Below are 26594 nucleotides of genomic sequence, written 5' to 3'. Positions count from 1 at the left end.
ATTTTGAATAATTAGAATTGTGTATCACAATGAAAAATGTCATCAAAGTTGCATATTAATTATAAATAACGATTTATTTTGATTTACATATAAATATGTAAATATTTATTATTTATTATTTATAATTATTATTATTATTATATGTGATGTAAACTATCTCATTAGTAATTTTTGTATATTAGGTGTACATATATTCCATATGTATTCACAAAAGTTGTAACTGTTTTATTAAACTATTGTTTTTATCTCTATATGATATGCCTGAACTATTGACTTTATAACATATATCATTTAAACGTAGAGAGGTAGAAACGCAGATTATTCATCAGATACTATATTGAATTGTTTACTAATTTTTATATAAAAAGTGTATTAACGTTTCTTTTTTTAAATAAATTTTCATTATTAAGCGGAACAAAAAATAACAGAAATAAATAAAGGGAATTTAAAATAAAAAAAATTATTTAAATAAAAATTTAATTTAATACTTATAAGTGTTGAACATGGTATATTATTGTTTATAACTGTATAATTAAAATTTAGTGATTTTATTTGGCGAATGCTTTAATATAAAAATCGCAAAGTTTTCTTCTATTACATATATAAATTATAATTAAATATATAAAAAATAATATAAATACATATGTTTTATTTCTATTTGTAATAATAACAAATGAATTTATAAAATATATATTGGTAAGCACTGAGTTTTTGAACAGCTGCATTAAAGTATTTTTGATTTGCTATGTCTAATAGTTTCGTATATAAATTTTCAAATTTATATATATGTATAATAAAAATATAAATAAGAAAACATTTTTTTTACAATTTCATATGTTTAATTTTAGAATTTTGTATAAACTTAATAACTCTATTTTTTTTTTGTAAACAATGCTTTTGGTCAATTCTTTTCTTAATTTATTAGCAAAATTAAAAAATTTTAAAGCATAAAACTGGCTCGGTTGTTAATTTATTGGCAAAAAAACAAATTAAACTTTGGGCAACTAAAATTATATTTTATTAAACAAATTGCTTAAGTCTTACTAATAATGCAATTAATTGCATTATTTATTTTTAGAAAAAAAAAATAAATTAAATTTATTATTATTATGATATTTAAAAGTACAATTGAATTTTGAAAAATTTTTGGAAATTGTCTCATTTTTTTAAGTGTAAATTTTGACAAAATAACACAGTTGCCAGTAGTTTATAAACTAAATGGTATATAATATATAAATAATTCTTAAAGGCAAATTTTATGTGATTTGCAACTAAAAACAATGAGTGTGTTGTTTAGTGTTTACACTTATTTTGTTTTTAGCATATTTTTACTTTGTATTTGTAATGTGTATTAAAGTATTTAGTTCTTATAAAATCATAATAAGTAACGTTCATTGCCTTATGCTACAATTCAAAGAATTCATCCTGTTGTTTTTCCAGTCGTTTAAGTGAATTCTGTACACGTCTCATTTGCGTGGTATTCAGCAATTGCGCCGTATCTGAGGTGCTGCCAGTTGAACTGTGACGTTGATGGTTTTGATGATTCTGTCGATCATTTTTATATGAATTATTTAAGTTATTATTGCGTCTACGCTCCACAAAATCGGTGGTTACAAACAGGTCATTGTCGCTTTGACTTGTTATCATTCTGAAAAAATAATTGTTTTTAATATTAATTTACAATTTATTATTTGTTATGTATATCTTAAATAGATAAATTACATATTATTTAAAAAGTGTATATAATTTATTATATAAACATTAATTTAAATAATTTCCTGATGATGACTTTAGACTAAAGTCGAAATATCGAAAAAAATAAAAATTATTGCAAAATTAAATTGTGATTTTTTTCTTAATTTTTATTTATATTTTTAACAACAAAAAAACACTTTATTAAAATTCTTTGGTCACAAATAATTAACATTTAATAATTATTAAATTTATTTATAGACTTTTTTCACTTACTCTTTCGATTTCTCAACATATTTTCTTGATTCCGATATGGTTGTATCAATTTTATTTAAAAAATCATTTATACATTTTCGATTCTCTTCATCAGGTGTCATTGCTGCTACAGAATCTAATGATTTACTCTGTTTGCTGCCACCAGTAGTACCATTGTGATTATTCAGTGCTGCATCATCATCACTGTTTTGTAATAGCAATTCCCCAGCTATTGAATATGGACGCGCGGGTAAAGCATTTGGACGTGGATTGTTCGTTGCATCTGTGATGTTATTGGCTGTGTTATTTTCTATTTCAGCTGGAGTAGTTGCTGTTGTGTGTGTGATGTTATTTTCATCTGGTTTTGGATAATATGGTGATGTTTTCTCAACCGGCACTAATAAATACTGACGTAAAAATAAACTATCGGAGGCAAATAGGCGATTGGCGCGGCGTATCTGTTCAGTCTGTAATTAAGTAATAATTGATTAATATTCAAATATTTTTAATCAATCAATCTGTTATAGAAAAAAAATAAATTTTAAAAACTATTTAAATCTGTTATTGTACAAAATGTATTTCAAAACGATTTGAAGTATATAAAATCGCAAATGTTATAGAATTGCAAATGTGAATTAAAAAAACCTAATAAATAATAATTTACTGATTAGTAATAATTACAAATAGATATTAATTATTACTAATTAATCGAAATGAAAAGATAAAGAAAGCGTTTTTCTGTGATTATAACACATCAATATATAATGTTGTTGTTTCTTAGAAAGGCGACTTTTTTGAAATCCTGATGGTAGTGGTGGGTAACACTTAAGCATCTGTACAGACAGATGGATCTGGATTATAAATCTGACTGCTTGACCTATCTACTAGATTCAAGTGTCGATGGAACGATACGGGGACAACAACAACTAATCCTGATATGGTAATTGAGCACAGTCAAAATTATAAGTTTTGTATAAATAAGTCAAGAGTTTCCTTATTTTAAAATAGAAAATTTTAAAAATCCTAGATTAATTATTATTATGAAGGTAAATATTGTACTACAAAATACTTTGTTGCTATTATTGTATGTTGTAAGCACCGTGGAACTTAAGAACAAGAAGCATAAAAGGATCACAAAAATTACAATGAGTTACAATGGATTATGTGATAAGAAAAGATAAGAGAAGAAAGGTTCTGCCAGATGAAAAAAGATTGTCTAGGTTAATTTTTATTTTAGTCATTAATCAATCACTGTGTTTTTTAAATGTACTTTAATTTGATAATACTTTTTACTTTTTATATCTTACTAAAGTAGTTAAATAATATTTTCAATTTTTCATTTTCGATTCTTGATTAAAAAAATCCTGAATCTCTAACTCCGTTAATGCAATTTTTTATGAAATTGAGATCCTTTGGAACCCTAAATTAATTTTGTGCATACATTTAAAAATACTCAAAAACCTATATAAATAGTGAAACAGAATGAATAATTATTATATTCAAAATATTTTCAGATAATCGTAATTTATTTATCAATCAAATCTGTTCAACTTTTGGTTACATATTAATATTAGAAATATTTTAATAGTTGCTAACCAATATTTTGACAATAATATTTATATTTATACTAACGTCTTTTTTTTTCTAGAAATATTTTATTTATATTCCACAAAATGTGAACTGCATTCTTGACTGATAAGCTAACATTACTTGTCTCAGCATTAATATAGCTTTATCTATATTAAAAAAATAAACAAAAACGTTTCTAGCAGAATTGTTTTTTGTATTAATTCAAATCGTTTTGTAACCTAAGAACTTAAAAAGTCGTTATTATAAAATCTGCAGTGGATTCATTGCGTTTAGCAACAAAACTTGAAATTGTTAATGTCATTTTGTCAGGTTTCGGTAAACAATCTTATCTAAAAAAATATGTATATGTATATTATATGTCATGTTTATCTTAAAGTTTTAGAAAAATAATTATACAAATTAGCTTTCTCTATATTACTCTCACATTCCTCTGACTTGACTCTTCATGAACAAATGTGTGAAGTATTATTTTTCATGAAGCATTAGAATGGTTATAAGCGTTTTTTTTTTATTTAAAAGTAGGCTAAGAGAAAGGGAATGGGGTTTATTTACATAATGCATGTGAGTTGTCTACAAAGTAAAAATGTTGAATCGATAATTTAAAGTAAAATACACGCCCCGTTGTGTTACCATGGCAGGAGTAACATTTTAAAGTTCTAGGGAAGTTATATGGTTAAGGTCAAAAGTCATCACGTACAAGGTTTAATATACATTTGATGAAATTACCAACTTGGGACATTGAAATGGTGCTAAATATGTAAAATATTTAAGAAGAATTAACCAAAATTTAAGACTAGACTTTTATTTACATATTTTTAAAGATTTATTTCATATAACGAATATAGCAGGTTATTGAGTAATAATATAAATTATTGCTTATTATAAACATTAAGACTTGATAACAAAATTACTCGAACATTTCAGGATTTTTGCTTATAGTTTACTTTGAAGTCTAGGTTCATATAAGTATTAAGCTTTTCCTGAAATTATTAACTCATTTAAAACCGGTAAAAATCCAAGATGGCTGCATACCGAACCGATTTTGAAACAAAACATGCGATTTTTTAAAGTGATTCTAAGAACGGCCGGCTCTATGTTCCAGAGCCACTCGTCAGTACGACGGGGAAGTGCCGTTCGCAATACTTATAAGGACTACACAAGCATATCCTTGCGGGTTTTGACCACATTTTTAGTGTAATTGGCTTCAATTTTATGAATCTGCTTAACCGTTAGTGCGAAATTGCAGATAAATTGCTTTTGAACAATCCACTTCAGAAATTAATAGTTTATAACTTAATAGTTATTGTCTTAAATAATATGTAGTTATTATGTTACACATTATAAATATGTAAAATAAGTTATATGTGAAAATTGCTGTAAATATGTTAATAATCGTAAATAAAAGAACTAACTTACTATTAACTAATTTACTACTACTAAAAAATAATATTATTATTTCCTAGCTTATTACTTGTAAGTGTTCGAGAATTATCATTAGTGCGTCTAATATTATTCGAGCTGTTTGAAACTTCAAGTATCTTAATTCTCGAGGATTTGGATCGAGGACAGTAAGCCGGTTGAATATGTTATATTAAAAGAAAAATAAAATAAAACGCAAAGCAGAATTTACTATTTGAGTGACCCGAGCATATTTGTGCGGCTAGAATAGTTACGAATATTTGAAGTGTTCGAATTCAACTATACACGCAACAACTTGACCAGTTTAAAGTTCGAACACTATAAAGCAATATTGAAGCTTGGAAATATTCGAGGTACTTGTACAACAAGTCTATGTTATGTTTCATTTTATACAAATATGTATAATAGCAAATAATAAAGTACAATATATAGTTCGAGTATATTTTCGAGTAGTTCGATATTCGCTTGCATTTGGCACGAATATTAAATGATCCTCAAACAATTACTTTTAGTTCTAACTTCAAGTTAGGTCCACAGGAATTATATAGTATATACATTATAAATATTAGTTGGTAAATATATATATACAATTAACATAGAAAATCAATGACAGCATAAAGAAAACATGTTTAAGCTTTAAATGCGTTAAGTGCGTAAAAGTCATGTCCATGAAAATAAAATTGATTATAAAAATATAAAAACAAAAATTTAATTAGCAACAATAATTAATTTATTAAGTTGGTAACTCACCGTACAGCCATATTTTAGTGCAATACCCTGCAGTGTATCCGTCTTCTCAATCTCGTGCCGGATCAACGCTTCATTGTTTCTCATGTGATTGCAGCATGTGGTACTACCATATGATTTCTTCAGCGTACGCGAAGATTCGCGTATTGATTGCTTTTCATTAAACAAATACTCGTCGTCCATATCGGGCACTATTTCTTGAAACTGCAAAATTAATGATAATGATATTTATTTATTTATTAAAATTTTAAGTACACTTGCAAATCTAATTAATATAATTTATGCAAATTTAATGCAATTCACAAACAAAAACAAATAAATCAGTGCAACCTTTGTGACGTCATAAGAATGCACGCAATGAATAAAATAAATTTAATTAATATTGCCTAAAATGTAAATTTCATTTTTTGTTCTTAATTTATTTTGCAATAGCTTTAAGTAATATTTATTTTGCAAAAAGTTTACACAATAATATTATGAATAAAATAGACATTCACTAACTTTTTGCCTTTCACCACTGTTAGTTGTTGTTTAGTTGCTTTAGTTTTCTAATTGCCAAGTTTTTGTTTATTGTTTTTTGATGAATATTTGCAGTTTAGTCGTTTTTTTTTTGGTTTGAAATGTTTCACATGATGATAGTTTATTTTATATTTTTATAAAACTTAAGCAAATAATTTACATTTTAATTTACTACAAACGAAAACAGCTGCAGAAACAACATTCCACAACAGCAGCTCAGTTTTTTCTGATTGGATTTGCTCTCAATTTGTTTTGACGGAGCAAGTATTTCTATTTAAAAGTGTTGCCAACTCATTGTAAAAATACAATTTTAAATCTTAATATAAAGAAATGACGGCTTCCAAAAGGATTAATTTATATATATTTATTTTTGTTTATATAAAATTGCTATGAAATAGCAACAATTATTTTATAGTCAAAATTTTTTTTTCATGAAATATCGTATTAATTGTGTTGTGTAAAATATGTACATAATATTTTGATAATCCGTTATATAAAATTAAGTATTTATATTAAGTATATAATGTGTAAATCTTTATCTTACACCAGGAAGATTATATATAATCAAACACTACTATTCGCTAGCTAGAAATTGTACAAAGCCAGGCTCTGAAAGTCTTTTCAAGGTACCATGGTACATTAGGACGAATGACATCTTCTGAGACCTAAAGATTGATTCGATCAAAAAATACAAGATAGAGCTCTGAAATTATTTACGAAAACTGACAGGCTTACCAATACCGCGTTATCGAATCTCAGAATGCTGATGTGAGATCAGTTATTGCTTACTCTGATGAAGTGATAAACAATAATCTAGTCAAGACATAGAGAGAGGTTATGAAGAAACCTCGCAGTTAATAGAGAGTAAAAGTGCTCAAGTGCACTGATTCAACTAGCCTCTACATAATAATATATTAAAATAATTTTATGTTTATAGTTTTAGATTTTTTAAAGATTTTAGTGAGATGTAATTTTTTACTTCAATAGTAATATATTGTAGCGTATATGCATCAAAGTAACTAATTTCAAATATACTTTGTTATGAACAGCGACATGGAATGTGCTTAACTGGCATATTTCTAGCGCTTATCGCCCAAGCAACAATATTGCTTGCGCAACGAAGTTATGCTGTTGTATGTTTACAAATGCATCTACCTATGCTACTCCGTATATAATAATATGTTTATGTATACACATGTGCGCTTTTGCATACTATACTTTAAGGTAGTTTAAGAATGTAAGATTTAGATTGAAATAAACTTAAGAACATAACTGACGCGTTTTATTTAAACAAATATTAAAAATGTTATAATATTTTTTAAAAGTTCTTAAAGTTCTTTAACTAAAACCACAAATCTTTAGTATCTTGACTTATAGATTTTCAACTGTTAAATCATAAATAGTCAGTTACAATGTTTACACCAGTCATAAAATCTATTTTCATACAGATTTAAAACTGAACTTGTGCTTTTAAAGAACTTGTCAGTTAAACATTGGTTTTCAAAATTTCAATTGGATTTTCAATTAATTACGCGGTGTTTGCTCTTACTAAAACCAACTTTAAACTGCTTTTAATATTAAAAAATTATGTTAAAATTGGTTTTAAAACTATTTTTACAATTCGCGCGTAAACGTAATATATATTTAATTACTTAATATATAGTTGTTAAATAAAATTTTTAAAAATATTGAATTCTGGTACTTGCAGTCTCAAAACATAATTATTTACGAATAATTAAATATAAGAATTATTTCCAAGACCACTGATGATGGGTATTTGGCAATACTCAAAACAGCTGTATGGTCAGCCAAAAATTAATTGAATTTTAATTGAATTAAAATAATATAAAAAAATAAAATTTTCGTTGTTGTAGTTCACTACTGTTCGAAAAAACCTCTTTAAAAATATTGAAAAAAATAAATACTGTGCACTAATCTAATCACTTCTAATCGATCTGATATATTTTATATATTCCATATATATTAAAAATGTAATATTCTCAAAACTAAACTTGATAAATATCTTTAAACATTTTGATCTTCATTAAATTGTATTCAGTGCTTTATTTACTCTCAAACAAATTAACATTAATTTATTTATTTAATAAATAATTTGTTTACTTGTAATCTGAAGCACATACAAATGTGCTTTGTTTAATATAAGCATTTAGAAAAAAATCGAAAAAAATCTCCATTAAAAGATATAATCACAATATTGACAAATCTCATCGCTTATTAAAATGATCTAATCCGTTGGTTGATATTTTTATTTGTATTGTTTATTTAATGAGTAAATAAAATATAATGAAGTTTTGTAAAAATAATACACAAAATATATTGTCAACTGGCACGGATAAACTTCTATGTTAATCATAAATTAAATTTTAACATATTTTTGGTAATTATTTTCAAGTTTGACGTTGCATGACATAAATGATCACGAATTTTGAGATTATAATTTTTATAATAACAAACCCATCAAAACTGAGTTAAGATGTAAGAAATCTTATAATATGTGTGAAGGTAAATGTATTTTAATTATCTTAAAAATAATCCAAATGATCATTATTGTGTTATAAAAACATCGTTTGGAACTTTTTAAAAGGTGAAGCGGAAATGATAAATTTTAGATAGAAATAATTTTTTTAATATTGTTATTAATCATCAATTAGGAAAGAACTAATTATTAATTTATCTGAAGCAATTTCAAACCGTGCTGATTTTTTTTTAATTAAAAACACTCTAGCTCTTAAGCCACTATTAATATTTTTTTAGTGTTAAAGTTATTTATTGCCGATTGCAATAATAGTAATATGGCGGTTTACTACCCAATGCACGACTAAATCGCAGTGACTGACTATATTAGAGTAGTTACAAATTTCAAATGTAGTTGAGCAAATGCATTCTCAAAGCACTGCCAACGATTAAGCAACAGCCACTGGCTAATGTATTCAATATAATTGGACTACAGTAAGAGTTGCCAATCAACTACTATAGCTTATTTGTGAGTTGCATATAATCATCATAGAAAGAGAAAATTTTTTTTCGTTATTGTAATAAAGAAAATATTTTTTTTCCAAAGAATATGTCAAAATGCGTTGAAAAATTCAACAGTTTATTTTATATGCATATATAAATCAGGTATATATATATATGAGCAGGTGACCAACAATTTGCGATTGCTCGGTACTACCAACTGGCGATAGCAAGCAACTAATCGGGCTGACTGGCGGAAGCTAACCGATCTGAGCAAGGACGACTCACGTCTGTAAAGTCCAACTAAGTAAGTAAGTAATATTATAATTTTTTGATTATAAATAAAGGACATTCATTAGAATACACTACTTTTATTATTATATTTATTATGATATAAGTTACAGTTTAAATCTAATACACCTTAAATATATACAGCGTGAAAAGTGCTGTCTATTATTTTGTGTGAATAAGCAGTTGTAATTAAAAGTCACTTAGGATAAATTGTTAGTAGTTTCTAAAACATATGGTCAACTGAATTGAATTTCAAAAAAACACGTTTAATGTTCAGAACATGTTTTTAACTTAAGATAAACGTAAAATGAATATTTGTGTGTTTATTGTTGTACCAATGCTAACCATGTGTTTCAATGACTTCGGAAACTTAGGTGGGCGGGAAGAACTATTAAATTATGGAGATCTATTAATTATGGATAATTATGTATAAAGATATGGATAAAAAAAGATCATAAAGTAAAATGGAATTATTAAGAATAAAGATATAGGGCAAGAAAATAGAGAAAACATATAACCATATAGGTTCTGGAATTGTTATTTTTTTTCTTGATATCTATATTTGATAGCGCGAAATTTAAAACGTGATTAAATATTATTGTTGATAACAACTGAGTTGATTTCAAGAGATTAACATCATATATTTTTGCTCTTGTATTCTATTCTGATATTATTCCTAGGAACGTATCAATAGAACTGTTTCAGTTATTGTACTATCGATGATGATCAAAACTTGTAGAGCTTTTTCATTTGCTCTATTGATGCTATTGAAAAAATGTTTAAAGTGTATAAATCAATACAGTAAATCAAGTCCAAATTCAATCTTATTTTCTGCTGCCTATGTGATTAAAAAAAACTATTCTGTTGTACGTTTCCCTATATGAAGTCCCTATATGTGGTATTGTCCTATTGTCCTACTGTCCTATGCCGCTTGCTAGATTAATTGAACTTTACATTATCGCATCTATAATTAATGTGATATTAGAAACTATTTGCTATGAAGTTTATCTACACTAAGCATTAATAGATGAAAACAGTACTCATGTATACAGAAAAGAACACGTCTTTGCATCCATGGACTTCTCACTATGTGGCAATACTACTTGATCAAACCATTTAGTTCTTTAGTTCTTTGTATTTTTGTTCATTACAAACTAAAAGACAGCTATTAATGACTGTCTTTATTGTTTATCTTTAATAAAAGGATGTAATAGTATGTATTTTTTTAATTGATAATATTAATTAATATATTAATTGATAAATTAAAAAAATAAAAAATATATATACATGAACTGAGTCAAAAAAGGTATTTGTTTGAAATTATTTTCATTACAGTATTTTCGGTAAAGAGACATATACTTTAAAAAAAATACATATATCTTACTGGTGCTTTTGTTGACTTAATCACTTTATAAACAATTTTTGTTTATTTATTTATGATTTTATTAATACTTGTAGATCTTGCGTTTTTTATTTGTTGCTAAATGTTTTAGTCGCACAATCTTTATTTGCAAGTTTTTCACGTGATGAGCACATTTTTCTTGTTCAAACCTGCCTCAGTAGGTAAATAAAGATGCGGTAGCTGTCAGTTTAATTGTTTTTAGATACAAAGATACTTTGTAGAATAAAATTTATAACTACTTTTTATAATAAAGTATTAATAATATTAATGATAAGATTAAGATTTTAGTGACTACTTTTTATGTAATTTATTTTTTTTTATTAGTAGCAGAATATAAAAATATGCGAAATACATTCATGATAATTGAATTATTGAATTATAATATATTAAAATAAATATAAAATAATAATTACAACAAAAATTATAATATAGTATAATCTAGCATATAGTAAATAAATTAATAAATAAAGGGTAATGAAAAAATAAAAATATTCATATTGATTGTAATAATAAATAAAATGAAATGCTAAAGCAAAAAAACTGTGGAATATCACACAACCAAATTGTTAGTAAAAATAAAAATAATTAATATATTACTCATATATATGAACGATTGTAATTCTGTGTCTGCACTTGGGAAGTAATAAATATTTTTACCTATGCAAAACAGATACAAATTCCTAGGTAACTGAAAATGCGATTAGTATTGTTGTTGCTATCAATTAGCAGTAGTTAGTCGTTGTCACTAAACTAAATATTAGCGTCTGTACTATATCTACTAATGTCAGTATTTATTTAAAAGAAAACGACGATAGGTGTAAATAACAATTAACAGAACCGATTATCGCAATTGAAAGTTGTTAGATGAGTTAATTTAAAACAAAGGAAATTCTGTAAAATATACGCGAATTTAATTTATATATATTTAAATATTTTATTACTCATAAATTGAAAAAAAAGTAACACAAAAAATATCGTTAAAAAAAATATAAAAAATCAAATGAAAAAACATTCTAATAGATGATAATCAATTTAAAATCCTATGGATAGTAAAGACAATTGATTCGAGCACGTCGTTTCTAAAATTTTTAATAAAAAAATATAATAAAACAAATTGGTTATGCTTTTCAAATAAAATGCTTATCTTAGTATTATAAGCGTTGCATATTGATCGTTTCGTACGTTAACCCCACTTCTCTATGTTATAAAAACTTTTCTCCTTCTCTAGTAATAATTTGTTATTGTTTATACATAGAGAAGAAAGTACATCTATATTCATTTTTACATCCCTAAAAGTATGCTATTTAAAAATTTGTGATTATTATTACCGACTAACTGCCATAACAAATATCTGAAATGGAAGATTAAGTATGAAACTAAGTTAGTTGAATAATAACTAAATGTCAAGAAAACATACATTTATTGCAATATCTATAGGAGTTTTAAGGGTATGGATCTTTAAAATACAAGAAGAATACTAAATGATACAGGAATGATACTAAGCGTGCGATTTGTCTTAGATAAATTATACTGACTTCCAATATACCTAGCAAGAGATAACAAGATTCAATCTAAAAAATACAATATGTAATACTATTGTAACTTAAATTTTTAATGGAAAATTATAATTTTCTATAAACAGAAGTAATAGTAAGTTGACGTTCCTCCATTGGAAAAATCCTGCTTACGCCACTGTTAGAAAATTTTTTTTAACAAACTTCGAGTACGTCTACAAAATAAAAAAAAACTATTATGTTCATATAATAGTATCCATATAGAAAGTAAGTTTTCTGATTGTTGTTTCGTCACACCTTCCCGACAATATTTGTTTACAATAATTAGCACATACATATTACATTTAATATATTTTTTCTTAGAACAACACAATAAACAATTATTATATACTATCTCTCAGAAGTCATGTTTAAGATGTCATCAGGATATATTACAAATTTTATTCTTATTATTCTATACTTATTCATATTAATTCATTTATTGTAATATTATGTTCAGACAATCAAATATCCTTAATTTCGTAAAAATAAAGTTAAGTTAATTTCGAAAGTGTGCAGACTGCCCCAAATTAAGGAAATCATATATTTTTGATTATTATAACTATAAAAGATAGCATTCAGTAGTTTTATTAGAATTAGTGAATTTCAGGTATGTGAATTATTATTTTTCACTCTATTTTAAATTAAAACAGTTACAATTTTTTTGCAATTTCAAAATTTGCATTACTTTCAAAATATTTTCCCGGTTTTATTAAAGTCAACTGTCACTGACATTTATGTTAAAAAAATGTCCCTTTTTCGTTATCTCAAATGATGTTTTGCTAAAAAATGTATCTTACTCATAGTTGCATTTGAAATGTACCTTAATTTCAACTAAATTAAGGTAATTTTCCTTAATTTCGTTTTAAACTAAAAATTGAATTTTGTGTGGAAAAATCAACTTAATTTCGCTCAAACAATAATGAAATAAAGATTTTTGTGAAATTAAGGTGTGTCTGAACATAGTATAAATCTCTTTCTCCTAGTTTGTATTTAAGATGCGGTTAGAAAAATATTATATATAATAAAATTGATAAATATTGTATTTCTAAAAATGTTTGCAAAAAATCAAAGGCATGGCATGGTAATTTTATACTGAATATTGTATTAATTATTATAGTTAATACTGTAATTATAATCATATTATAATTATTTATTAAGATAACAACTTTATGGTGTAAAAATTATGCGGAAATAAAAACTAGCTATAAACCGCATATTTTTTAAAACGTCTTAATCTTTTGTAAAAAGCATGGTTAGATACTCGTAAATCATTAAAAATAAATTAAATAAAGTATACACAGCTTAGTATGTTTGTATTAGTATTAATTATAGTTATTTAATTTTTCAATAAATTTATTTTTTAAATTATACACATAAGTTATATAAACATTCATAGTATTTGTGAATGCAATCTGTATGATTTTTTTAATAAGAATAATATTAAGTTGGGCATGTCTCTGATTTACCTTCAAATAACTAAATCTCTTTGTTAGAGTCACGTACTTGAGCTCTTAAAGATATTTACAAAAAAAAAAAAAAAATATTAAAAACAAATAACGTTTATCAGTAAAACTTAAAATAATCATAGTAAATAGTGGAAATTTATGATAAATTGTTTCGTTCAATCAAAATACATAAAATCAGAGAAGGCATTAAAGTTTCAAGCGGGCATTTGCAATATTTGCCTTCGATTTAAATATCAACAATTCATCATATACGCGTTGGTGTTGTTATGAGTGTATAGATTTCTTTCTTTTAATACATATGAAATATGATTAATAAATTTATTTAAAAATACTTCTTATCAATTAAAAGCGGCATTAAACAGTCAAAATGCCAACACTTCAAAGTACTTTAACGTTAAGTCACCTTAAGACTTTTTTGGCATTTGTTGAGTTTTAAAATTAAGGTTAAAAATCTGTTTTGTGTCGTGGGTTGAATTATTTTTAAATAAAAAAATATTTTAAATAAACAAAAAACAATTTCTTTGCCATACAAAAATAATCGTTATCAATATTTCTTTTTTGTTTTTTTTATTAAAGTGTATTTCTGCTTCTAATTATTTAGTACATGTATTTGAAACGTTTTACTTTATATAAAATTCGGTCTTATATTTGTCCTTCATGTTAATACTAATGTACTATTATTAAGTAAAAAAAAAATAATTGATTGCACCACTAAAACACAAAAACGCATCATAAATTTTAAAATTTATATTACGAGTAAATTTACTAAATAACCTCAATAAATTGTGTTAATATCAGAAAAAAAATTACTTTCAGTTCACAAAAACTTTTTATTATTTCAGTTCGCTTATAATATAAATTGAACAATATAAAAAACAATTTTTTTGGAATTTGGCTTTTATTAAATTAAACTTAAGTTAACTGAAATACAATAACAAGATAACAAGATTAATGGACTGAGTTTTTATATCATTCACATTCTTGTGAAATGTCTGTAAGCTTTTTAGGCAAATCCGTACATTTAAATATTAATTAATGTACTATAATTTATAATTATAATTTATTTATTTTAATAACTAATTCATAATAATATTTAAATGAATATGTCATTATTAATATATGTGCGGAAAATTTGCGAACATAAAAGTCAAGTACGGCTTTGGGTCAGTTGGTTAAGGAGCGCTGACTCTGAGCTTCAAATTTGGCAGGACACGAGTTCAATTCTTGGTACTTGCAGTCACAAAAAATTATTTACGAATAATTAAATACAAAAATTATTTGCCAGACCACTGATGATGGGTATTTGGCAATATTCGAAACAGCTGTATAGTCAGCCAAAATTTCAATTAATTAAAATAATATAAAATGAATTGTTGTTGTTGTAATTCATTATTCGTAAAACCACTTTATTAATAATTTTATATATAAGATATACCAAATTTAACAATGCGAAATCTACCTCGCATTGGATTTAATATTTTTGTTTTAAACATCCTTTATTGGATATGAATAGTACAATCTTAACTATTTGTTAATTTATTACAATTGCTGAATTATACTTAATAGATATTAAGTAATACGTGTGTGGGTTTACTGTACTAGTGTTCAGCTCCCATAATTGAATTTAATATATAATAAATAATATTTATTATAATAATATTATTGGCCAAGAATGATAAACATCTGTAAAGACCAACTAAAAAAATTAAAAATTAAAAATTAAAATTAAAAACATTACATTAGAAATTATTTTATATATACATACTACAAGGAATTATAAATATAAATTATTTTAAAAGGCGTCTGAATAAAGCGCCAAATAAGCCAGGGCTTATTTACCATGTATCAGAGCACATAAGTTGAAAGTCAGTAATTAAGGTATTCTCTTATATAAATAGACATAACCAGAAATATGTCTATAAATAGACATAAATCGCAGAAATATGTACTTAATGTTTCTATAATCATATAAAAAATGTAACCTTATAGCATTCAAATATTGGGAACAATCGTAAATCATAATAAGTATAAACGAAAAGAAAAATAACTAAAGTATATATAATACGAATATATATTCATATAGATGTAGACTGTACATACATCTATGGTGAGTACTATGTAACTTATTTTGATATTACGTTAGGTTTTACGTAGAACGATACAGGACGGATTAATTAAAAAAATTTTATGTCATCAAATCAGGTCATATGAATGTTTATATCTTATATTAATATAAGATATTATATAATTTTTTTAATAGTATATATTTTTTTTATTTTTTTTAATAGGATAAAAAAAAAATTAAATATTAGAATTTTGTAATTAATGCGAATCAAATTATGTCTCAATTAATTAAGTATTAATATTTAATATTTTCTTATTTTTTCCCTTTTTTAATATTAATGTTACTAATTTTTGAGATACACTTTTTATAACTTCTGAACTTTTTTCATATCCGGTTGGCCTAACCAAATATCTGTGAATTGTTTATATATATGTATTTATATATACATATATATTATTATTAATATCAAATATGATTCTTATTGCTATTTACAAGACTGCAAATTACTCGTTAAAACAGGAAATTAGCTTGAAACTTTTAAAAAGATATTTAAGTGGGATCATCAATAATCGTAATTATATGTAAGAAATAATATTTTGATTTGAATGATACTTATATTATTTATTAATTAATTATAAATTATACATATATAAATATTTTTCATTTGAAAACCTTGTGCAAATCTAATAACTATTTATTAGTAATTAAAAAAATCATATGACATATGTCGTTGTTAAGATTACGATTCAATTTATTCGGATATTAATAATTAAAAAATTACTGTTGTAAAATTTTAACGTATATTCTTATAATTATTAAATTATGCCTAACAGCTTTAAAACAATAATTTATTAATCAATCATGTATAATAAAAATATATTTATATAATACATATTATATGTAAATACGTATTTGTATATATTATATATAATAATATATTCTTATGTCATGGCGTAAAGTAAAAATACAAAAGTTTAATTTTTATCCAATTTGCTTAAGGTATTAATAAATTAATTAAAAATATTATTTTACATACAAACCGAACACTCATTGTGTATATAATTTATTTTTTTAATCGATTGCTTCGAGCGATTCTAGTATATTTTTGTATGGTTTTAAAAGCAGATAAGATTTGATAATGAATTACTCTACTCGGTTGCCTATGATTGTATCTGTGTATCAGCAATTTGATGGCTGATTGAACCTTGATAATGTGTCGATATATGCCAATGACTTTATTCAAAAAATCCAATAAAATAGTACAAAGCATTATAAATTTATTTTTAATATACATTGTTAACTGCATGTTCGTATTGTTATACATATGTACCTACATGCAATTATATATCATATACGTATATCAAAAATATATAATAATTCAACTAAAGCAAATATGTATCTATAAAAACCAAAATGTAACCATAAACAAAAAGTTGTTCATATCAAATATATGAAAATATGGTTTGTCATTAAAACAGCTTTTAGAATTATGAGTAACTGACCAACAAAATAACAAGGAAAAAAATCATCAGCTTATACAGCAGGAAACAGATATATATATCTAACCGATATAAACTAAAACAATATTTTAAACTCACAATGCAATCGAAACTGTTATCAAAAATGCAATCTAATAATAAATTTAAACAATTTAAAAAATATTGTTTTTAATATGTTGAAATAAAGAATGCGAAAGGTCTATACGATATATAAAAGGTGTGTTATTTATTAAATCAAGGTTTGCAATTAGTTAGTATTTCATGCTAAATATCCAGAAAACATATTTTTTTTATTGAAACAATAGCACGAATGGGTTGGGAGTTAGACCATAAAAACAATACAAAATGTTAGCGATTAGAGATATAAATACTAGAATACATATAAGATTTTATATTTACATGCAATGTTTGGAAATACGTGGTATAAATGTTATACATACTAAAAATGTATCCACTTTTATTTGGATTTAATTATTAAATTATTATTTTCTATCGTACATTCCTTTTCAACAAACAAACAAACTGTTTTTTTGTTGATTTTTTAACATTATTCTTTAATTTGTTCTTACTATCAATTGAAAATGAAATAAAACTTTTTGTAATTAAATGATAATCTAATAAAATATTAGTAGTAATTTGAAAAATAAAGTTAACAAAAATTTATCATGATTCTTTAAATTGATTTTATTGCCCTACTGAATATAGCTTTATTAAGTCTCCTTTATATATTTAGTTTATGCCATGAGCAGATCAACATTTCCGTACTGGATTGCACCACAAATTCAAGAGTAAGAACTGCAAATGACAATTTTGGGCAATAATATAAATATACATAAACATATATGGTTCTATACTCCTTATAGAATCTACGGGAACTAATACGAGTATATTATAAACAACTTAATTCACTATAAAATCGTCGCATAACTGTACAAAGTATCATATAATGGGACTGCACTAGTACCGCCAAGTAATGAGAAGTTCAGAGTACCTTGTGGTAAGGCAATCTCTGCATAAAAAGGTAACAAAAAGAGAAAGGATAAAGCCATGATAAAAAAATATGTTTATATAAAGAACTAACGAATAAATATTTCATTACTATATTTGAATATAAAAATTATAAGTACGAAGGGTACCACAAAAATAGATTTGACCGGAAATAGGAGAACGCGATGTAGTGAGCCAAATTTTGCATATGAAGAATATAAAGAGAGAGAGCCAGGTCATTGAAAATCTGAGAAAATACTATTAAAAGTAACATATATTACATGGAGTAGAAAGCAGGAGGAATGGACACAACTTATTAACATATGACCTGGGCATATCGAACAAGGAAAACCGATTATAATCATATTTGAATATATAAAATTATAAGTGTTAAAGGCATCACACTCTAATAGAATCTAGACTAACATAAGTCTAGTACTATTCAATAAGTAATAAATCATTATATTTAAATATTAGAAATTTGAATTGCGCATATGATAGTTGCTATAGTACAGATTACTTGAACGATTTATACCAAAATTATTTTTCATGACATTTAAGGAAGAATAAAGACTTGTGTGCATAGAAGCAAATATTATTATAAACAAATAACATAACACAATAATCAATTAAATAACTGTTATCATTGTTTTAGAATTTCTAATAGTAGAAATTCTAATAGAATTTCTAACATGACACGTAAATATTTTATAAAAATTAAAACTCATATTTTTTTTATATTATAATGTATATAACAAGTCTGTTAAAATGAGGGTCCACACAGCGTATGCGTTATCTTATTATTTTAGTTTTTATACATTTTAACAAAGACATTCTTTGTAAATTTGTTTACTTTTTAAAAATATAAAAAACTTCATATAACAGTTGGTTTTTAAGTTATTATTATTATTAATATTCTACACAACGAAAGCTAATCAATTTATAACAAACACCACAGCATTTAAAAAACATATAATAAAATAGTGCTAATATTAAAATCAATTAAAATACTTGAAGAGATATATCATATACATATATATCTTATATATATTAATACAGGGTGTACTATATTAATGTGCCATACTACTGAGTTGCGATTCATTAGCCCAAGAAATTAAAATAATGGTATGGATGGTTATGGCTGTTCTGATATATATAAATCATATAATATTTTAGTTACTACTCGTACTCTATTTCAATATTAAACCATATTTATATCATTTATATCCATATTGACAAGTAAAAGTCTCAGTCATACCATTAATTTGATTCTTAGAAATTTTAGTTATGGCTCCTTATACTTATATATATCACATAATATCATATAAGAAGTAGTAATTTTACAAATAAATGTAAATACTTTATTTATTGAGAAACAGTTTGGCGTGTTTCCATTAGTTCTCACCTTTTTGTCTCAAACAAATAAATATATTTTCTTTAATAGAAACTCTAAAATATTGTTAAACTCTTGCTATAAGAATGTATTAATTTATTAGTTACTAATGAATTATCAAGAAGTGCCAGAGATTTTTTTTAAACAAATTTTTAGCAAATAAACTAAAATAAAATGACATAAAAATTAAAAAAGTGTTTTATAAGTCATTATATATGCTACACACAGGCATTATTATTTATTTCATGAGTATATTAATGTTGAAGTTAATATATATTTTGTATTTATAGTTTCTATTATGTATTGTATTTTAAATCATTTTAACTTATAAAAATATTATTAAAACGTCAGAGTCTTTTCGCCGGAGCAGAACTTATATATTAAATATTTTTTATGAGCAAAAACAATTACCTAAGTTGAGAATACCATCTATCTTAATTAAAATTTTTTTGAAATTATAGTATAAAGCATAAAGTGAATTTAAATTCTAATAACAATTTTTAGATAATTCAAGGGAAAAAGATTGATTGCAGAAAAAAGTAGTGACTTCATTCTGGTTTTGTGATTAATATCAGATATACCACCATTTAAATAACCTGTACTCAAGATCAGTAATAATATCATTGTAATATTGCATTAATTGTTATTAAGAGTTATTAAGTATTGAAAGAATAGGCATTGACCAGAATGAAGTTTATATAGTATTGAAAACGCCGCATTTAATTAGAAGACTGCAAAAAAAATATACAGAAAACAAAATAAAAAGAAAAAATCTATAATATATATATAAACAATTAAAAATATATATAAACAATTTTAAGGTAGAGATTTTTCAATGAACTGATTGATTCTTACATTGTCTATTGAATAAGGTGAAGAGAACAAAAACTATCTATTAACTATGTAAATGCAGTATTTATTTATATAATTATATATTGTATAAATTATAGAATGATAGAAGTAGACAATGTAGTTAACCATTTTTATATTATGAGAATAATACAGTAATGAGAATTACTGTCATACCCTTTATATATAATTAAATATTTTCTTTTAAAATATTGAAATATAAATTGTAAAAGTGTTTTATGGAGTCTTATACAAACTACATACAAACATTACTGCATAAAGTTCGAAATTAATAGTTTTATGATGGTTAAATTATGTTAATATTAGACGTTTATATAATATAATATAATTATAATCATTTTATTAAATTTTTTAAAAGTTTGAAATGGTTTTTATGATAATAATGATATCTGAACGCTTACGTCACAGTAAATCTTATATAAAGTATAAACTCTTATTTATAAAACAAAATATCAAATTAAAAATACCATTTATTGTAATATACGCTGATTTAATTGTTTATTAAATTATATTATAAAGAATAAAGAAGTTTAAAATTTTGATAACAATTTATGAGTAATTAAAAACGAAAGAATTGATTGCAGAAAAAGGAGTTGATTCATTCTTATTTACTCGTATAATTAATAAAGTTGAAAAAAATGTTTTAATGTTTAGATATGTTTAAAATTTCAGAGGTTGTCTAAAGAATTCTCAATAAAAATCAAATCGTAGGCTGTGTCCACGTGAACTGATAATTTTTTGCTAAAAACAAGCAGAATTTTTTGAACTTGTAAGAATTACATGTCAGAAATATTAATAAAAATCATCAGAAGTAATCGACTCTCTGATATTTTGATCATCGTTCCCGACCTACATTTAGTCACCAAATCTCTAAATTTTAAGTTTAAGAACATAGGGGTTGAGTGTCAGTTTAAACAACATTGGCAACGAGTATCGAATTATATGGAACCATGAGCAGTTCAAGCTATACCGCGACAATAACATAGTTAAACGCATAAAATTTTAATGCGGTAGAAAATTGAAACATTTGGTGGAAAATGCTCACATCTTCGGTGGAAGGAACAGGTAACCAACGATAAGAAGTCACTTGGTACTACCAACTGGCTAATAGAAGCAGCCAAGAGCGACTCACGTCTGTAATGGTCAACTAAGTAAGTAAGTAAGAATATATCTCTAATTATTTGGTAAACACAATCTAAAAATACAAGGTAAAATCCTCGTTGCTCTAGAATTCTTTCGATAGAAGAAAAAAGTTGTCATTTTAATTTTATAATTGTAATTAAGGCATATCTTGAAAATGTCTTCAATGCAAAATAGACTGACTTACATCTATATATAATTTAATTATATAAAATAAAATTCGCAAAACTCTAAAGTTTTTGTACTTCGATGTAATATAAGATAAGATTTCGTTAGCAAAATCTTATAATGTCTTATAATGTTGTCTTGAGGTTACCTGTTTACTAAGGTCCACAGTTCGAACCACACATTGGATAACATTTTTATTGTATTTTTTTTATTATAATTTTATATTTTATTCATATTTTAATTGCTGAATTCAAATTATAAAATTTGTAAACAATACATTGCATTTTTTTATTAAAACAATTAAATTAAAGAATAATAAATATACCTTTCAATTTACTTTGATATTCAATTTCAAGTGTACATAATATATAAACAAACATAAAAACAATAATAACAACCATCTATATATTCGTAATGATAACAATGGATCGTAGTGTCATTACAGCAAATATATACAATGTTTAGATATTGTATATAAATTGGTCAAAGAAAATAAATGGAATTGGAATTTTATTTGCATCCTAGTAATAAGACCAGAGTAGCCTAAAGAAAATTTTAACTAAAATAAATGGAAGCTACTGATCATCTAATTCAAATACAAAAATAAAATTAATAATAACAGCAGAATTAATTTATTGTGTTTATATTAGAATTTAGGATTACTCACAGACATCATCACAGAAAACGTTTCAATATGGTGATAATCTTTCTAAATAAACAAATTCAATGGTTTCGCTGGCTTGGCCATGTTGTGGGAATGGAAGATAATACTTCGACTAAAAAAGTGTTTGATTCAGTACCCGTAGGTAAAAAACGTGGTAGAGGTAGTCTGGAAGAACTAGCTGACCAGCGCTATGAAGGTACTCGGTACTATCTACTGCCGACAACAACTAATTGATCGGGCTGGCTAACGGAGACTACTGGACGTCTATATATTCGTAATGATAACAATGGATCGTAGTGTCATTACAAAATTAGCAAATATATACAATATTTAGATATTGTATATAAATTGGTCAAAGAAAATAAATGGAAGTTACTGATCATTTAATTCAAATATAATAAAATTAATAACAGCAGAATTAATTTATTGTGTTTATTTTAGAATTTAGGATTACTCACAGGCATCATCACAGAAAACGTTTCAATATGGTGATAATCTTTCTAAATAAACAAATTTAATGGTTTCGCTGGCTTGGCCATGTTGTGGGAATGGAAGATAATGCTTCGGCTAGAAAAGTGTTTGATTCAGTACCCGTAGGTAAAAAACGTGGTAGAGGTAGTCTGGAAGAACTAGCTGACCAGCGCTATGAAGGTACTCGGTACTATCTACTGCCGACAACAACTAATTGATCGGGCTGGCTAACGGAGACTACTGGACGTGACTAAGGACGACTTATTGCCATCTAAGTAAGTAAGTAAGTAAATGTAAACAAATTATAAATTATTTCTTCTATAACTTTGTTTTAGTCTCAGTCGTAACATATATGAGTAATAAAAATTTTTATGTTGTACATTCCAATTCAAAAGATATTAATCACGTAATTATATGTTATAAAAATGATTGATTTTTGTATTCCCCTGATACTTTCGTAAAATATTTTACAAAAATTAGTGGATTTCCCTTCACTTCAAGCTACCCACAAATTAGGTTGGTTCACTAGAACTTAATCGGTTTACCAAGTTAATTAAAATTTTTTTTCTTACTAATATTTTAAAGGCTACTTTTAATTAATGACTAAAACATACAAATTACTTTTCTCATGCGCAAATGGAAATCACATTAAATAAAAATAAAAGTAATGAGTTTTTTTCATATGAGTGTTTATGGTAAATAGTTTTCAGTTGGAACGAGTGCAATTGCTTGAGCGCACCATGTTTGCGTACAAATATTGATAAATTCAAAATTACAATTTGTTGATTACTTCAACAGGTTTTTAGTTTTAGTTTTGCCTTTTGTTGTTGTTTGTTGTTGTTGTTGTTGTTGTTGTTACTGCTTTTGCTGCTGACGGTAGTAATTTTTTTCTTTTTAATTAGTGATTAGTTACTATCAACAACTAAAACAGCGTCAACCTCTCATAAGCGCAAGAACAAGCAAGCAAAGGCTACACAACTGCCAGCATATGAAATATTACAAAAAAAAAAAAAAAATATATGACTAAAAAAAAGGTGTAAAAAATAAAAAAATGATATTATTGTGTGCATATAAACAGAGAAAAAATTGAATGAATTCCCCACACTCGGCAACACGATACTTAGTATTTATAATTCATAGAATACAATGAACTGCTTCTGGTTATGACAGTGCGGACTCGATTATTTGATTACTCTAAAATTTAGTTAAATTTAAAAGAGTGTAGGAAGTGAGTTTAATACATAATGTATTCCTTATTCATTGTATTTCTAAGTATAATTATCATCGTTACAAAGATAATATAATGACAATTTTAATTTCTCTTTTGGGGATTTATTATACTACATACATCAGAATATAAACATTAGAAATTTGTCTATAACACGGATCATCCAGGCTCACAATTATAGTTTCTCTTTAAGTGATTTATTACATTACATGCATCACAATACAAGTTTATAGAAATATCAGAAATTTGTCTATAACACGGATCACCCAGGTTTACTGTGACATATTATAGACTTTATATTTGTCAATCACAACCCGAAAATTACGTGCTGCTTTGCTAAGTATTATATTATTCTTTATTTCTGATGAAATCCCTATTGAATTAATTCTAGCCACTCTTGTTAGCTCTTCCTCCATCTTAAACTAATCATTATTGGTAGAATATTTCTTTTTACTATGTTCCATCACCTTTATCTAGTTTCTTTAGACCATTAAATAATTTGTCAGTATCCGTCTTAACAGTAATGCAATAACAGTAATTGTCATTTTTAAGCTAGTCACTATTGGTGGAATATTTCTTTTAATTAAGTTAGCAACTTAAAAAAGCTAAGTTTGTTCAAGATTCTGAATTTTTCAAATTGTTTACAGCCGTTTCTATTTCTAGCTAGTTTTTCTAAACCATTAAACGATTTGTTAGTTTGTATCTTAACAGTTATATCAGATTCTCTATGGAGCATATGTAATACCAGTTAACAGTTATACCAGATTTTCAACTGTACCTAGTTCGCTGTGGGTTTGATACATGTAACATATGGTATTTCATTATATTCTCTAAGGAGTTCCATTCACTCGCAGTTTCTTTTCATCACATCAATGCTGATGTTGAATTAATATGACAACCAGTACAGTTTTTCGTTGGAGGTCATATAGGTATCTTATCAATAAAAAAATCAATAAAAAATAAAATTTCAAAAATGTTGTCCACCCCAGAGGATTTTCCGTTCAGTAAATGTATTCGTTAGTTTTCACTTTATTTTCTAATTTTAGTATTACTTAATTATGTATGGATAGTCATATATTTCCCATATATAATAACTACCGGTCCAACTATAGCTGTTTAGCAAATGTTTTCGTCAGTTTTCACTGTAATTTCTAATTACAAGATTTATTAATTATGTATGGAAAGTCAGATATTACCCATATGTAATAACTACCGGTATAACTAAATCTAAATGCTGTTTTTGTTTTAGTTTTAATATTGGAAAAAGAAGCCATATTTATTTTATGAGAAATTATTATTCTAATATCATTGTAAACTATCGAGCATTTACTGTATGTTTATTTTCTTCATTTTTCTTTATATACTATTGTATTATTTCCCTTTTTATACATTTTTCACACATTCCATTAAAAAAGAAACCAAGCTTAAGATACTCGTACTAGTACCCGCGACCCGACAGACTTTTGTTTTAATATTGCGATAGTTGGTTTGGGGTTAAGTTAAGACAGGCTAGCAATTAGCAAGCAGAAACCGCCATATTTCTTAACATCAGTTGTCGTCATTGTTGTTGTTATTGTAGAAGTTTTAACATTGTCTTGAGTTATTTTTATAAAAATTAATAATTGCAAAAACAAAAACAAAAACAAAAAATATTTAAGCCAGTTTTAGACGTTAGTATGTCTAGTAACCTGGCGTTAGTATTGCAAGCCAAGTTAGTCATCAGCAAAACATCAAGATTTTGTGCAACTTTGTACAATTCTTTATATTTTTTGTTGCCATTTGCTATATTATTTTTATTTTAAATATTTATTTTTTTTCCCCCATTTGTAATATAAAACCACTTTTAAATATTCATTTTTCTCGGATCGGTAAATCTTTATTTGATTTTTATTTTAAACAATATTCTTTATTGGTAAAGTTTTTCTGTGGTTTTTTTTTGTTGACTAAGTTATCGTTTCCTTACCTGAGAGTGTAGTTTCCAGTCTTTATAAGCTTTAACAATATAATCCATTTTGCAAGGCTAATGATCGTTAAACACTTCTTGCACTTAAGAAATAAACTTGGGATGGGTCTTTTCTTTCACAGTTGCTGGGTTTTTCTTAGCTAACGCTAACCACCTTAATTTCTTGTTAAATTTTAAACAAATTTAATTTTTTCAATGTTAAAATGAAAAATTCTTATTAAACCAAAAATAAT

The 26594-nt window shown here is 25.2% G+C and overlaps 1 protein-coding gene across 2 annotated transcripts; it reads right to left on the bottom strand.

The window, feature by feature from the left end:
- Window positions 1-1169: 1169 nt before the first annotated feature.
- LOC119682266 (lysM and putative peptidoglycan-binding domain-containing protein 2-like) lies at window positions 1170-26594 on the bottom strand. 2 transcript variants are annotated; one of them, XM_038095652.1, is made up of 4 exons: window positions 26362-26594; window positions 5707-5907; window positions 1969-2414; window positions 1170-1648 (listed from the first exon to the last, which is right to left on the bottom strand). In XM_038095652.1, exons 1-4 carry the CDS (start codon window positions 26407-26409, stop codon window positions 1405-1407), a joined length of 939 nt encoding a protein of 312 aa, XP_037951580.1. In that variant the 5' UTR covers window positions 26410-26594; the 3' UTR covers window positions 1170-1404. The 2 variants fall into 2 exon arrangements, with proteins under 2 accessions (XP_037951580.1, XP_037951581.1); XM_038095653.1 differs by lacking the exon at window positions 26362-26594 and adding an exon at window positions 6205-6468 and having other exon boundaries at window positions 1172-1648.

This window comes from Teleopsis dalmanni, chromosome 2 (genome assembly GCF_002237135.1).
Source record: "Teleopsis dalmanni isolate 2A chromosome 2, ASM223713v2, whole genome shotgun sequence".
NCBI lineage: Eukaryota > Metazoa > Arthropoda > Insecta > Diptera > Diopsidae > Teleopsis > Teleopsis dalmanni.
This window is presented reverse-complemented; position numbering and strand designations above follow the sequence as displayed.